Genomic DNA, 13,534 nt, shown 5'->3' with positions numbered 1-13,534 from the left:
TCTTTACCCACTCGTTTATGAGTACTGTGAATTCGGACATTCAACTTCTTTTGTCACATACTGTTTTTTGCCTATGTAGTTGGAAAGTATGTGATTTTGAATGCCATTTCATGCTGACTTTAAATAATGGTTTATTAAATATGTATAATGTTAAATAATGTTGTAATATTAAATTATAAATAAATGATATGTTAAATATAATTGTAAAAATAATGGTGTCCTGTATAAGCCATTTGTTGGATTAGAAATGAAACAAAATGTGCTAAATACAAAAATGATGTATAACATTAAATCTAGTTTTTTTTTAAAACACACTTTATTTTGGATAAAACAAGTGATTAGATGTCAAATCAGTTTTGACTCTGAATTTGAAATACAATTAAAAATAGAATTCAAATAGCAAAACCTGCATATGTTCTATACCGTGAGAGAGCAATCTGAAATGAAAGCATATAGACAGTGCTAGTATACATCAGGAGCCTCTTCTCCACTCATCCGTCTCTCCACCCATCTGTCACTCCATCTCTCCGTCAGTTGGAAATGTCAGCGGCATCAATCTTCAAGCAGAGTCTACTGATACGTCTAACCCTGCGTGAAGTTCAGGACCCCGGGTAATAAACATCCTGACAGCTGAGACGGCCCCTCAGTCTTTTAGCATCGCCAAAAACACGGATGAGAAGAAAATCGGGGCCATGCACACACACGCACAGTGTCTCAGGAGCTCTCTAGCAGGGTAGAAACGGTGTAGATCTGTGTCTTCAGCCTCTTCTTCATCTCTCTGATCATTTGACAGAGGGCCAGAGGGTAGCAGCAATAAACCGTAGTCCAGTCCTCACACACGCTGCCCTGGAGACACACACAGCACACTGTAATGTATTCTTAATTTAATATTACCAAGCAAATTAAGGTCTGTAGATTTCAAAGTAAGGATACATTTCCCTGATATTGATTTAACACCTTCCTCCAAGTAGAGGAATCTAGTTATGAAATTTAATTCAAGGTATCTTCATCTAACTGTCAAATACTGGATGTGTTTTACTTCTAGCACGAGAAGGATATGACAGGATAAATCTGTAAAACACTTTTTTTTTCATAATCCATTGGTTAGTGGAAACTCGACACTGATATCTGAAATCTATTCCTTAGATTTCCACAACCCGGTCTCATCCCAAGACGTCATATAACTGACGTTTTGGGACGTCTTTTGACCATACGTCAATATTCGCCTTTTTAGGGCCCCCTTAAACGTCGGTAGATGAGGTTATGGGATCCTAACTCTACCCCATACCTAAACCTAATCCTAAACCTAACCCGTCACCTAACTGACGTTAAAGGTAAAGCGTCAGTTGTATGACGGCCCGGGATCGCCATCTACCGACGTTTAAGGGGGCCCTAAAAAGGCGGATATTGACGTATGGTCAAAATACGTCCCAAAACGTCAGTTATATGACTTTTTGGGATGAGACTGTGTTAATTTTCACGACGCATGCGCGAGAATTGCAATCTCCTTCAACTACTTCAGTTCAGTTCTTGCGCATGCGTCGTGGAAATCTCTTGAAGTCTCGTTTCTGGCCAACAAGGAAGAAAAGGAATAGTCGAATAAAGTCGTTATTTTTGTTTGTTTTTTCGCACAAAAAGTAGTCTCGTCGCTTGATAAACTTATAGTTGAGCCACGGTAGTCACATGGGATATTTAAACATTTTCTTCATTGACTTTCTGGGCCGTCAAGAGCCAGTCCCGGAAGTCTATGTGGTAGTGAGACCCCAGATAGCAAACTGACATTGAATCAACGTGGAAATATGACATTGAAACAACGTTGATCTGACATTGTTTTGCTCATCGAATTAACGTTGAACCAACGTCAGACGCGTCATTCTTTCAAAACTAACGGAAAATCAACTTGAAATCAACGCGTTGTTTCAACGTTATGAAAGCAAACCAATTTTCGATTTTCATTTAGCTTTGAAGAATGCCGCGTCTGACGTTGGTCCAACGTTAATTCGATGAGCAAAATCAACGTTGTTTCAATGTCATGAGAGACGTCGTTTCCACGTTGATTCAATGTCAGTTTGCTGTCTGGGACAGCTCTCAAATTTAATCAAAAATATCTTCATTTGTGTTCCGAAGACGAACGAAGGTCTCACGGGGTTGGAACAGCATGGGGGTGAGTAATTAATGACTTAATTTTCATTTTTGGGTGAACTAACCCTTTAAATGCGCATAAGTGGTTAAAAAAAATGCGTGCTATTCTGGTAACGAAATTTGAAAATCACGTCAAATCAATTTGAAGCAGCAGTCGCAATAGAATTTGAGCGTACAAAATTTCTTTGGACACTGCAACAGTCCAGTCGTGATATGACATCATGCACTATGATGTATGTAAACATGAATTAAACATACTATAAGAAATAATAATACACTCAAAATGTAAAAAAAAAAAAAAATCTACAGTCTACTTAAATTCTATGCAAAAATGTATATATTTTTATTCAGCCAAGAGGTCATGCCATGAAGTATCAATCTTCGGCTAACACGTCGTCATGTGATGCGAATTCACAGCTCATAGTTGACCAAACTTGAACTTTCTGGAACTGTCACGGTTTGGGTTTTGTTCCTTGTTCCTGTTTCTGTTCCTTGTCTTGTAATTATGGTAGGTTCACATGCTTTGGAAAAAAGATGATATTTTCCACTTGTGAATTGGTATTTACCAGTGTGTTGTGTTCAAGTGCTTTTGTTGTCGTAATGTGGTAAAAAGATTGAGATCCAGACCTGTTATTTAGCTAAAACTATTTTAGATTGCTTAAGTCATCTGCAACAGCAAGAAAATGATTTATCAAAACTCGTATATCATCTGGATCATGAATTGTACATATTTTTACCATTCACGACTCTTGCGTTGCTCTCTGAAATTTTGAAAAGGTCAAAGGTTATCTCATCTCAGCAACTCATGCATAAAAATCTTCTACAAGTTGTCCAGTGGAAAATACCACATGAGGGGGTGTTCATGTGCATTTTCCACGTCGGCTTTTGGCATTTACTATAATTACCATAACACATGAACGCACCATTAGTCTGTGTATTTAAGCCCTCATGTTTGAATGTTTCTTGTCCAGGTCGTACTTTTTTCTGTTTCATGCCTGATGCATAAATGCATTCGCAAAATGAACGAATCTTTTTTACCGAGTCAATTCATTCATTTCGTTCGTTGAATGAACCAAATGACACGAAAAAAGATTTGCTCATCTTCATGAACGAGTTCAAACAGGAGAGTCACAAACGCGCATCACAGAACAGAGCAAGGCGAGCATTTGAGCTTATAAAACATAAACGTTGTTTTTTTTGTTTTTAATGAGCGATCGTTTCAAGCCCTTTGAACAGTTTGCAGTTTGCACTGAAACTGTCTTTTGGACCTTGAACCGTTTGGTTCCCATTGAAGTCCATTATATGGAGAAAATCCTGGAATGTTTTCATCATTAATTTCTTTTCGACTGAAGAAGGAAAGACATGGACATCTTGGATGACATGGGGGTGAGTAAATTATCAGCAAAAGTTTGTTTAAAAGTGAACTACTCCTTTAAGCATTAAAAAACAATCTGATTTTTTTTTTTACTACATGGTATTATTACAATAAAAGTAAACTGTAGAATTAGATATTGGATTTTGAACTGTATAGCAAAATAGTCAAATATTATAGTAATGGGATCATGCATTTTTCTTTATTTAATGTTTCATTTTATGAATAATTTTGCATACTAAACGGATCAAATAGATCATTATAGGTCATCGAAACTCAAAAACTCCATTCCCAGCATGTCACATTATTTACATTAGCTGAATCCTTACCCTGATTTTAAACCGCTCTCTAATGCCCACTCTCATGGCGAACGTGGAGCCAGGCAGAAGAGGCAAACACACACATTCTCCATACTGATGAGCCAGGCTCAGGTCCAAACAACATGGCACAAACGCACCCATCAGACCTGCACAGAAGAGAGCAGAGATGCTTTGAAACGTGTGCTGGGATCTGTCGAGAAACTTTAACACTGCTTATATTGACTGCCTTAAAAAAAAAAAAAGGATTCAATTCTAATAAAAATGCCTTTGAAAGACAAATCAATGTCCTTGGAGGAAGTAAAATTTTGTTTCATGCCCAGCTTTATTTTTTAATGAACGGAAAAATCATTAACAATTTATAATCATTAAAGGAATGTCATTAACTTTTAATGATTATGAAACGGTACACAAACCACTGGATTAGGAAAACAACAGTAATCACTCATACATGATAGACTACACATTAAGGCTAGCTGTGATCCAAAAAGTTTGATCTACAAGATTTTCAAGACATTTTTGCGATTTGTGAAATACATAATCTGTGGATTTGTATTTTCAGAGGGATAGAGCACATCTTTTAGACAAATTGAGTTATGTTTAATTGTGCCAAACTGCAATTTGCTACAGTAGTACAACACAAAATAAAGTATTATTTAAATACTAACTAAATATTTTAGGAGACATTATATAATAATAAATGTAATTATGAGGAAATATAATCAATTGAGTGACTGTGGGATTGTGTTTTTTTCCAAATGTATACAAAATAACAAAATGTGATGCTAAGGGCCAGCCTGAGTCCCGAAAGATATAAACATATGCAGCAATAGAACTTCATGTACAGTAATCTAGATCTCAGTTGGTTGTATAGAGAAGACTAACAATACATAAGATGCTGTGTTGGACTTCTCGAGGCTACACGTGTTTTAGAACAAATTGTGTCCCACTAGAGTTCCAGGCCAGTTTCATTATCCTGGAACAGACAAATATGTTTTCTTTGTTGCCAAGTAGACAGTCATAAAGAGATGGTTCGTCCAAAAATGAAAATTCGAATGTTGTTCAAAACCTGCAAGACTTTTGTTCATCTTCGGAACACATGAAGATACATTTGATGAAATCTGAATGATTTCTGTCCCTCCAAATTCTCCTAAATTCCTAAAAACCCTCAATTCAATGAGTTCATCATATAAGAAAATTGATAAATTCAGACTAAACTGCTCAATTCGTATGGATTAGTTTTACGATCTCTTTGTGAACTTTGTGAAGTCACATTGCTGTCAATGGAGGGACAGAAAACTCTCAGATTTCACCAAAAAGATCTTCATTTGTGTTCTGAAGATGAACGAAAGTCTGACATGAGGGTGAGTAATTGACAGAATTTTCATTTTTGGATGGACTAACCATTTAATACAATAAAAAAAAAAATGAAGAAATAATTATGGAAGCCTGTTCCTGCCTGCTTTTTTTTTTTTTGCTGTAATTTGCTGCAACTTATTTCGCAACGTATTGTGAATTTATTTCTTACAATTGCGATGTTATACCTCCCCTAATATTACATTCTAAAAATGTCTTTATATCTTGCAAAGTGAGCAAAGTGAATGCATTTTTGGTATGTTTTAGTTTACGTCAAGGGAATCCAAGATGTAGGTGTCTTTGTTTCCGCAGTAGTTTCAATTTTGATATTTTTCGGTCAAACCGTTCTTATCTGTCAGTCATATAATGGAGGTCTATGGTCACCACCTCAAAGAGCATGCACAGAGAAGTCCAAATTAAACATGATTTAATGACTGTAAATGTAAGTACACACAAAACGAGCGCTTTGTGTGAGAAAATGAAAAGTATTTATATCGTTTTTACCTCATTGAAAAACCAGACAAAGCGCCCGTGCCCTCAGATCACTTGGACGTGGCTATGGTTACAAGGGCTAAAAACAATATAAATACTGTTCGTTTTCTCACACAAACCGCTCGTTTCGTGTCTTAGGCCATCAATGTGTACTTACATTTACGAGTCATTAAACCATGTTTAATTTGGACTTCTCTGTGCATGCTCTTTGAGGTGGTGACCATTGACCTGCATTATAACTAATAGACAAGAACGGTTTGACCTAAAAATATCAAAATCGAAACTACTGCGGAAACAAAGACACCTACATCTTGGATGCCCTTGATGTAAGCTAAAACATACCAAAAATGCATTTCAAAGTGAACTATCCCTTTAAATATTGCAGATGCGACTTTATGACTCACAAGGTGGCTTTACATCCAGTTTTTTGTGAAACTTTATACAATGGGCTCGTTTTTGTATTTGCAAATTTATATCTTGCAACTATGACTTTTAGCGAACTTACATCGTTCCAAATTTTGACGTGTTGCTTTAGTTTAGTATGTCACAATGTGATTTTGTATATCTCACAATGTGACGATATTAATTGTGAACTTCAAGCGCTTCCTCTTACATGTGCTGGCGTCACCACACACGTCAAACAGTCCTGAGCTCCAGTCTCCCCCTGTTTGAGTGATAGTGGTCACCGTCGTCGTGGTCTCCCCGAGGCCAGGTTGAGTCAGCACAGGAAGTTCCATCGCCTCACTTCCTGTTGGGTTTGCTTCGACATCTTTTCCACCTGGAGAGTCCATTTGAATCTGAAGGCGATACAAGAAATCAGATCAAAAACATTGACGCACGATCCTATAAGAAAAGTCCTCACCTGACCTAAAAAAAGTTTTTTACAGCATTGTGACATTAAATATATGAAATGCATATTAATGAGGGTGAACACTTACATGGTGAATGTGGCTCAGAACAATCCCTCACGATGACAACAGACTAAGGGAAAAGACAGGGGTGAGTTTCCTATAGTGACAGTGGTGTGTGTTCGTTCTGATAGTCGCTTCGCCAAGAAGCCCTGACAGAAGCTGCTGTGAGCTGATAAGCCTTCACACACACACACACATGCACAGGAGACCCTCACACATCTCTACTACTAACTCTCAAGTCACAATGTAACACAATAGCAGTCACAGTACAGAAATTCCTCTCAAATGCAATTATACAACACATAATCATGTATAATTGGGACTCCAGGCCTACTTACAAACATCCCACTGGAGCCTACAATTCACACACATAAAAATATCAAATCGAATGACACCTCGAATACGCAACTGAAGCTTACCAGCGATCCAGCCTGTGTGAATAAGATGTTACATAAATTCACCCCAAGAGCAGCAGTGCAGAATAGCACGTCCTCTTGAGGTTAATGTCTCGCATCACTTCCTTCTGCACCGCAGCTAACGCACATCCAACGGTGTCACATCCACTATAATGAAACATTGCATGTAGCTGTCATACGTAGAACGGCTCGCTTATATGTTTGCCAGTCAAGTCTGTTGAGGTGCATGTAATCGTTTATCTGAACGCGCTTCTTCGCGGCTGATCTCGTCTCCACTTGCATCAGACTGTAAAATTGAGCCGTCTTCATATCTGCTATGGCCTGCTTGGGATTGGACTCGTAGGGTTGGCACATTCTCAGAAAACAGGAACATTTGTGTCCGAAAATGTGTTTTTTGCAACTTTTCTTTGTCATTGGACTCAACCTTACCATTTTCTCACTTCAGTCCAAGCTGTAAACCAAAGATTATGAGGGAATTTCAGATTACTGATCATCCAATATGGTTTTATCAAAATAACCAATAGTTATATATTGTCACCAACCTTACAGAAAATCTTAAAGGGATAGTTCACTTTGAAATTAATTTTTGGTATGTTTTAGCTGACCTCAAGGGCATCCAAGAGTGTCTTTGTTTCCGCTGTAGTTTCAATTTTGATATTTTTAGGTCAAACCGTTCTTGTCTGTCAGTCGTATAATGGAGGTCTATGGTCACCACCTCAAAGAGCATGCACAGAGAAGTCCAAATTAAACATTATTTAATGACTCGTAAATGTGAGTACACATGGCCTAAGACATGCAGATACCTGTAGAAGCGCCCGCGCCCTCAGATCACTTGGACGTGACTGTGATTACAAGAGGTAAAAATGATATAAATACTGTTGGTTTTCTCACACAAAGCGCTCGTTTCGTGTCTTAGGCCATCAATGTGTACTTACATTTACGAGTCATTAAATCATATTTAATTTGGACTTCTCTGTGCATGCTCTTTGAGGTGGTGACCATAGACCTGCATTATATGACTGATAGACAAGAACAGTTTGACCTAAAAATTTAAAATACTGTGGAAACAAAGACACCTACATCTTGGATGCCCTTGAGGTAAGATAAAACATGCTAAAAATTAGTTTCAAAGTGAACTATCCCTTTAAGATTTTTTTCATTTTTTTTTTAAGAAGTCTACCAAGGCATGCGTGAACTTCATGCGTGTTGTCATGTGAACTTCCTTCAAAAACAAATCAAAAATACAGTAAAATCAATATTATTGTGAAATATTATTACGATGTAAAGTAACCTTTTTCTAATTGTATATTTTTTAAAATGTCATTCATTCCTGTGACGACAAAGCTGAATTTTCAGCATCATTACTCCAGTCTTCGGTGTCACATTTAATTATGTAGCTTTCAGTGGTGAGCTATTTTATTTATAGCAATTCATGGGGAAGAGGTTTAAGTTTATGCGCCTGAACGTTTCCGTGTGCACAATTTCTTACTAATATAACGTTTCCTGTAGCACTTTATTTTACCTGTACATACAATGCGCTTATTACAGTAATTTCACAAAAATTGGTAATAACTAAATACGTACCCTGTACTTACACCTAAACCTAACATTAAAGGGTTAAAGAATTATTGTTATTATTATTATTATGCCAGCGCAGTCTCATAACTGACGTCTTGGGACGTCTTTTGACCATACGTCAACATCCGCCTTTTTAGGGTACCCTTAAACGTCGGTTAGATGACGTTATCGGATCCTAACCCTACCCCAGACCTAAACCTACCCCGTCACCTAACCGACGTTAAAGGTAAAGCGTCAGTTGTGTGACGGCCCGGGATCGGGCCCTAAAAAGGCGGATGTTGACGTGTGGTCAAAAGACGTCCCAAGACGTCAGTTATATGACTTCTTGGGATGAGACTGTGTTACAGCTGCCTTTGTTTTGAATAGGCGGCAAAAATGTATAATCAAAAAATGTATAACCTAAGTTACTTCAGTTCAGTAAGTGTTTATCTTAATTTATTTCCAACAATATAGACTAAAATAAGCTTAACTTTCGATTACTTTATAAAAATCAGTAAAGTTTCACAGCAAAAGACACGTGAACCATGACCTATAGGTGGAGGAATTTAGAATGATACTAAAAGATCATCTACATAGTATAAGCAATCAATCAGAGATAACAGAAGGAATTGTTTTTATCTTTCAGGTGGATCATGTTGATACTGTAATTTAGAGGCATCCGAACTTCAAAATTGACAGTCTCAGAACTTGTCGCGGTGCATTGTCATGCGGAGTCCCTGATCGATTTGACTTGTCAGACAGTGACTGGGGTCTTTATCTGGCAGGTATCTGGATTATGGCAATGAGGAATGGAAAAGGCAAGCCATGGGTGTCCTGGAGGCTCTGGAGACGTAAGTCTTGCACTTTTTGGCATTGACAAAGTTGTCATGTTGCTTTGGGGTGCCATTCTTGCTGGAGAAGCGTCACTAATGTGTGAATATTGACGTTCAGGTTCTGTGATGAAACCAGAAAGAACTTTGAAGCAACGCTGGCTTGGCTTCAGGAGCACGCCTGTTCCAGAACGTATGGGTTAGGTAAGACCTGCTAATGTCTGCGCCGTTGTAGCTTTGTTGCAAGCTTTTCGTATCGAGTTTGGTTTTTCTTTTGGAATAAATTGCTTGTAATAGTTAGGCAAACTGCACAAAGTTTTCCTTTTGAAATCCCCTCAGATGGCCACCTTTGTGTGAAGCTTATCTTAATCAAAGTCTTTTTGTAAGGACAAGGCTCATCTATATTTCTTTTGTAATACTCTTATTTCTCGCTCCTCCCTTGCCCCCAAACCACTCAGCGATACCATCAGCAATTTTCCTGCTGTTCCTCAGAGAGAACCTTTGATTTTCTAGTTCTTTCATGTGTTTGTTTCCCATAGGAACCCGGTTGCCATGGGATGAACAATGGCTCATTGAGTCCCTGTCGGACTCCACCATCTATATGGCCTACTACACCGTGGCCCATCTCCTCCAGGGAGGGGTTCTCAACGGACAAGGAATCAGGTATTTGCTCTTCCAGAAATGGTTTGAGAGTTTTTTTTAAATGGAAAGTTGGAGTCTGGTTTTATTTTATATATAAACCCAGATAGCAAACTGACATTGAATCAACGTGGAAATATGACATCGAAACAACGTTGATCTGACATTGTTTTGCTCATCGAATTAACGTTGAACCAACGTCAGACGCGTCATTCGTTCAAAACTAACGGAAAATCAACTTGAAATCAACGCGTTGTTTCAACGTTATGAAAGCAAACCAATTTTCGATTTTCATTTAGCTTTGAAGAATGCCGCGTCTGACGTTGGTTCAACGTTAATTCGATGAGCAAAATCAACGTTGTTTCAATGTCATGAGAGACGTCGTTTCCACGTTGATTCAATGTCAGTTTGCTATCTGGGAATTATTCCCATATTCCACATTCAGCTTTTGCCTTGATAGTTTAACACTAGCATGGGTTAGGACCACTTACTGTAAATACGATTAAAATAGAGTGCTGCAGGAATGGAGTATTTTTGTTGGCCAAAACTCAGAGTTGGCCTTTTAACAACTCTGACCCCAAATCAACATGATCAGTGAGCTGAAAAAATCCGTTGACTGTGTCCAATTAGTGGCAAAGGTCACTCAACAACAAGCCAACATTGACCCACCGTCTTTTTGTATTATAGCATTTAGGGTCCTTTTGATAATTACCATTGCCGTGCTTGCTTTTGTAATTGCTGCTTGCAGCTATATTTATAGTAATTATGATAATGATAGACAATTTGAACAGCTCTAACTTTTTATCGTTATGGTGAAAACTCGCCAAACTTTGCACTCATGAAGGGTGAGAGTGGCTGTTGATTTCATGGACTGAATGTGTTGCATAGCAACTAGTGGTTTATTCAAAACCTCATCCCTGCTACACCACATAAAAATGTTCAGACATGTCTTTTAGTTATGAAGATTTTTAGTTAAGTGTTTTATGGTAGCTAGGAAGGGTAGCATCCATATTAAATCCTTGTAACATTAAGCCGTTAGACAGAGATCCTGCACCGAAACAGAATTGACCTCAAGAATGAGTCGTCGACAGCTGTCATGTAGAGTGAGTTCAGCGCCGTCCCAGACCTCCTCTGACAGAAGAGTAATGCATTATCCCTCGCTTTTATCATGGGACGGTTTCCCTACAGTCTGTTTCTACCTATGCCGGTCCTTACGTAAGCGTTATGAGTCAAGGCTCTCAGGAAAGAGGCTTTTCTCAGTCCTGTTGTTGAGATCATGTGGTAATGGATGTCGCTTTGGATAAGGAGTTGTTGTGCTGATGTTTTTTAGACTATGTGAAGGAAACTAGACTGTGAGATGTAATGGGGGGAAAAAACGTCCCTAAATTTCCTTCATTCCAGTCAATATTCTTTATGTGTGTTTCGGGTCACACTTTAGATTAGATTAACTATTATTTATAACTTTTGCCTTCATAAACTCATATTTACTGCTAATTTAAAGTTAGTAAGGTTGTTGAGTAAGATTAACGGATATAGAATATGGTCATTCAGAATAAGGCATTAATATGTGCTTTATAAGCATTAATAGACAGCCAATATCCTAGTAATATGCAAGCTTAATAGTGAGAATTGGACCCTAAACTAAAGTGTTATAAGTCCATATACATAATGTTTGTAGGACATGTTTAGTGTTCAGGATTCAAATTCAGTATTTACAATAATGCAAAACATAATGGCAATACAAAGTGTTCCACTCTGAGAAATCTGGTCAACCTATATATTTATTGCACATATTTATCAAAATGCTCCTCTCGTACCTTTTGCTATCTCATAATCCAACAGTGTACAAAACAATAGTCGCAAAATGGCTGCAGCTGCGTTTGTATGAAACTAGAGAGCAAGTTCACGACACTACATGACATAATTAAATAACTGTACACAAAATATTGATTTGACTTTTTAATATTTTATTCGCTCACCAAACTTTAGTAAGCATTAGCAGTGTTTTCTCCTTTCAGAGGGTTGTTATTGGGGAATAACATATGGTGCGATTGACCAATCAGAATCAAAATGAATGATTATGACAGATTGGATCAAAACATTCAGAATATTCATCCAGTTCCATCTGGTGGAAGATTTGGGACATTTGGCTATAGAACCAAATGTGTCATAAAAAGCATTAAAATGTGTCCTGTTTCTGTGTATTTCCAGGAGAAAATGGGGGCCAGGGTTCTTGATCTAGAGCTGGAGTTTGACGAGCGCACCGTCTTACTGGAGAACATCGTTTATTTGACTAATTCTCTCGAGGTAATAGCGCACAACTACTTGTTAAGCCAACTAAATGTACAGTTTCTACAAAACCAAAGGATTGAAATCTACGGAGGCGTATTGCATTCACTTGAAGAAAAAAAATCTACTCTGTTTTTCTGAATTAACGAGTTAATTTTTCATGAGAAAAAAAAAATTGCTCTGTTTTTCTGAATTAATGAGTTAATTTTTCATGAGAAAAATTTTTTTTGCTCTGTTTTTCTGAATTAATGAGTTAATTTTTCATGAGAAAAAAAATTGTTTGCTCTTTTTTTCTGAATTAATGAGTTAATTCAGAAAAACAGCAAAAATAAATTTTCTCATGAAAAATTAACTCATTAATTCAGAAAAACAGAGCAATTTTTTTTCTCATGAAAAATTAACTCATTAATTCAGAAAAACAGAGCAATTTTTTTTCTCATGAAAAATTAACTCATTAATTCAGAAAAACAGAGCAAAAACTTTTTTTTCTCATGAAAAATTAACTCATTAATTCAGAAAAACAGAGGGAAAAAAATTTCTCATGAAAAATGAACTCGTTAATTCAGAAAAACAGAGCAAAAAAAAAAATTTTCTCATGAAAAATGAACTCGTTAATTCAGAAAAACAGAGCAAAAAAAATTTTTCTCATGAAAAATGAACTCGTTAATTCAGAAAAACAGAGCAAAAAAAATTTTTCTCATGAAAAATTAACTCGTTAATTCAGAAAAACAGAGCAATTTTTTTTTCTCATGAAAAATTAACTCGTTAATTCAGAAAAACAGAGTAGATTTTTTTTCTTCAAGTGAATGCAATACGCCTCTGCAGAAATCAAGAAAGACCCTTACTTTCAAACACTTAAATACAAAATCGATATTAACTTAATGTATGGCTTAATGAATCTCCCTGGACTTGTCTCATCAGCGCACAATACTCTAAACAAAAATGATAATTCAAAATGTTTTCTGCCTCTCAAACAACTTTTCATGTCTGCTGATGTAATCAAGGCCGTGTGGGCGGGGCAAATTATATTATCCAATCATCACAGTCCAGAAAGTTCCTGCTGAATAAAAACAAGTCAAACCTTATGCAATTCGCCTCTGGCTAAGCCACGCCCTAAAATGTAAATTGACCAATCACAGCGCAGCCAAGAACGATCTCCCACAGAGGTCCGACACTTTTTCACAGCGCTCCATTGACTTTCAACGCACGCATC

The 13,534-nt window shown here is 37.2% G+C and overlaps 2 protein-coding genes across 4 annotated transcripts; one reads left to right on the top strand and one right to left on the bottom strand.

Annotated features, from left to right (window-relative positions):
* Window positions 1-315: 315 nt before the first annotated feature.
* On the bottom strand, window positions 316-7,270 carry plac8l1 (PLAC8 like 1). 3 transcript variants are annotated; one of them, XM_039650206.2, is made up of 5 exons: window positions 7,010-7,270; window positions 6,618-6,768; window positions 6,293-6,476; window positions 3,844-3,980; window positions 316-846 (listed from the first exon to the last, which is right to left on the bottom strand). In XM_039650206.2, the coding sequence occupies exons 3-5, from the start codon at window positions 6,468-6,470 to the stop codon at window positions 715-717; spliced, it is 447 nt and encodes a 148-aa protein (XP_039506140.2). In that variant the 5' UTR covers window positions 6,471-6,476; window positions 6,618-6,768; window positions 7,010-7,270; the 3' UTR covers window positions 316-714. The 3 variants fall into 3 exon arrangements, with proteins under 3 accessions (XP_039506140.2, XP_039506141.2, XP_039506142.2); XM_039650207.2 differs by having other exon boundaries at window positions 6,618-6,660; XM_039650208.2 differs by lacking the exon at window positions 7,010-7,270 and adding an exon at window positions 6,929-6,968 and having other exon boundaries at window positions 6,618-6,660.
* A 2,012-nt stretch (window positions 7,271-9,282) lies between these two features.
* LOC120461884 (leucine--tRNA ligase, cytoplasmic-like) lies at window positions 9,283-12,269 on the top strand. The gene is made up of 4 exons (XM_089123991.1): window positions 9,283-9,414; window positions 9,515-9,597; window positions 9,933-10,085; window positions 12,244-12,269. The coding sequence occupies exons 1-4, from the start codon at window positions 9,389-9,391 to the stop codon at window positions 12,267-12,269; spliced, it is 288 nt and encodes a 95-aa protein (XP_088980117.1). The 5' UTR covers window positions 9,283-9,388.
* The last annotated feature ends 1,265 nt before the right edge of the window (window positions 12,270-13,534 follow it).

This window comes from Pimephales promelas, chromosome 19, assembly GCF_988280905.1.
Source record: "Pimephales promelas chromosome 19, fPimPro1.hap1.1, whole genome shotgun sequence".
Lineage (NCBI taxonomy): Eukaryota > Metazoa > Chordata > Actinopteri > Cypriniformes > Leuciscidae > Pimephales > Pimephales promelas.
Note: the sequence above shows the minus strand (reverse complement) of the source record. Positions and strands in the feature narration are given on the sequence as shown.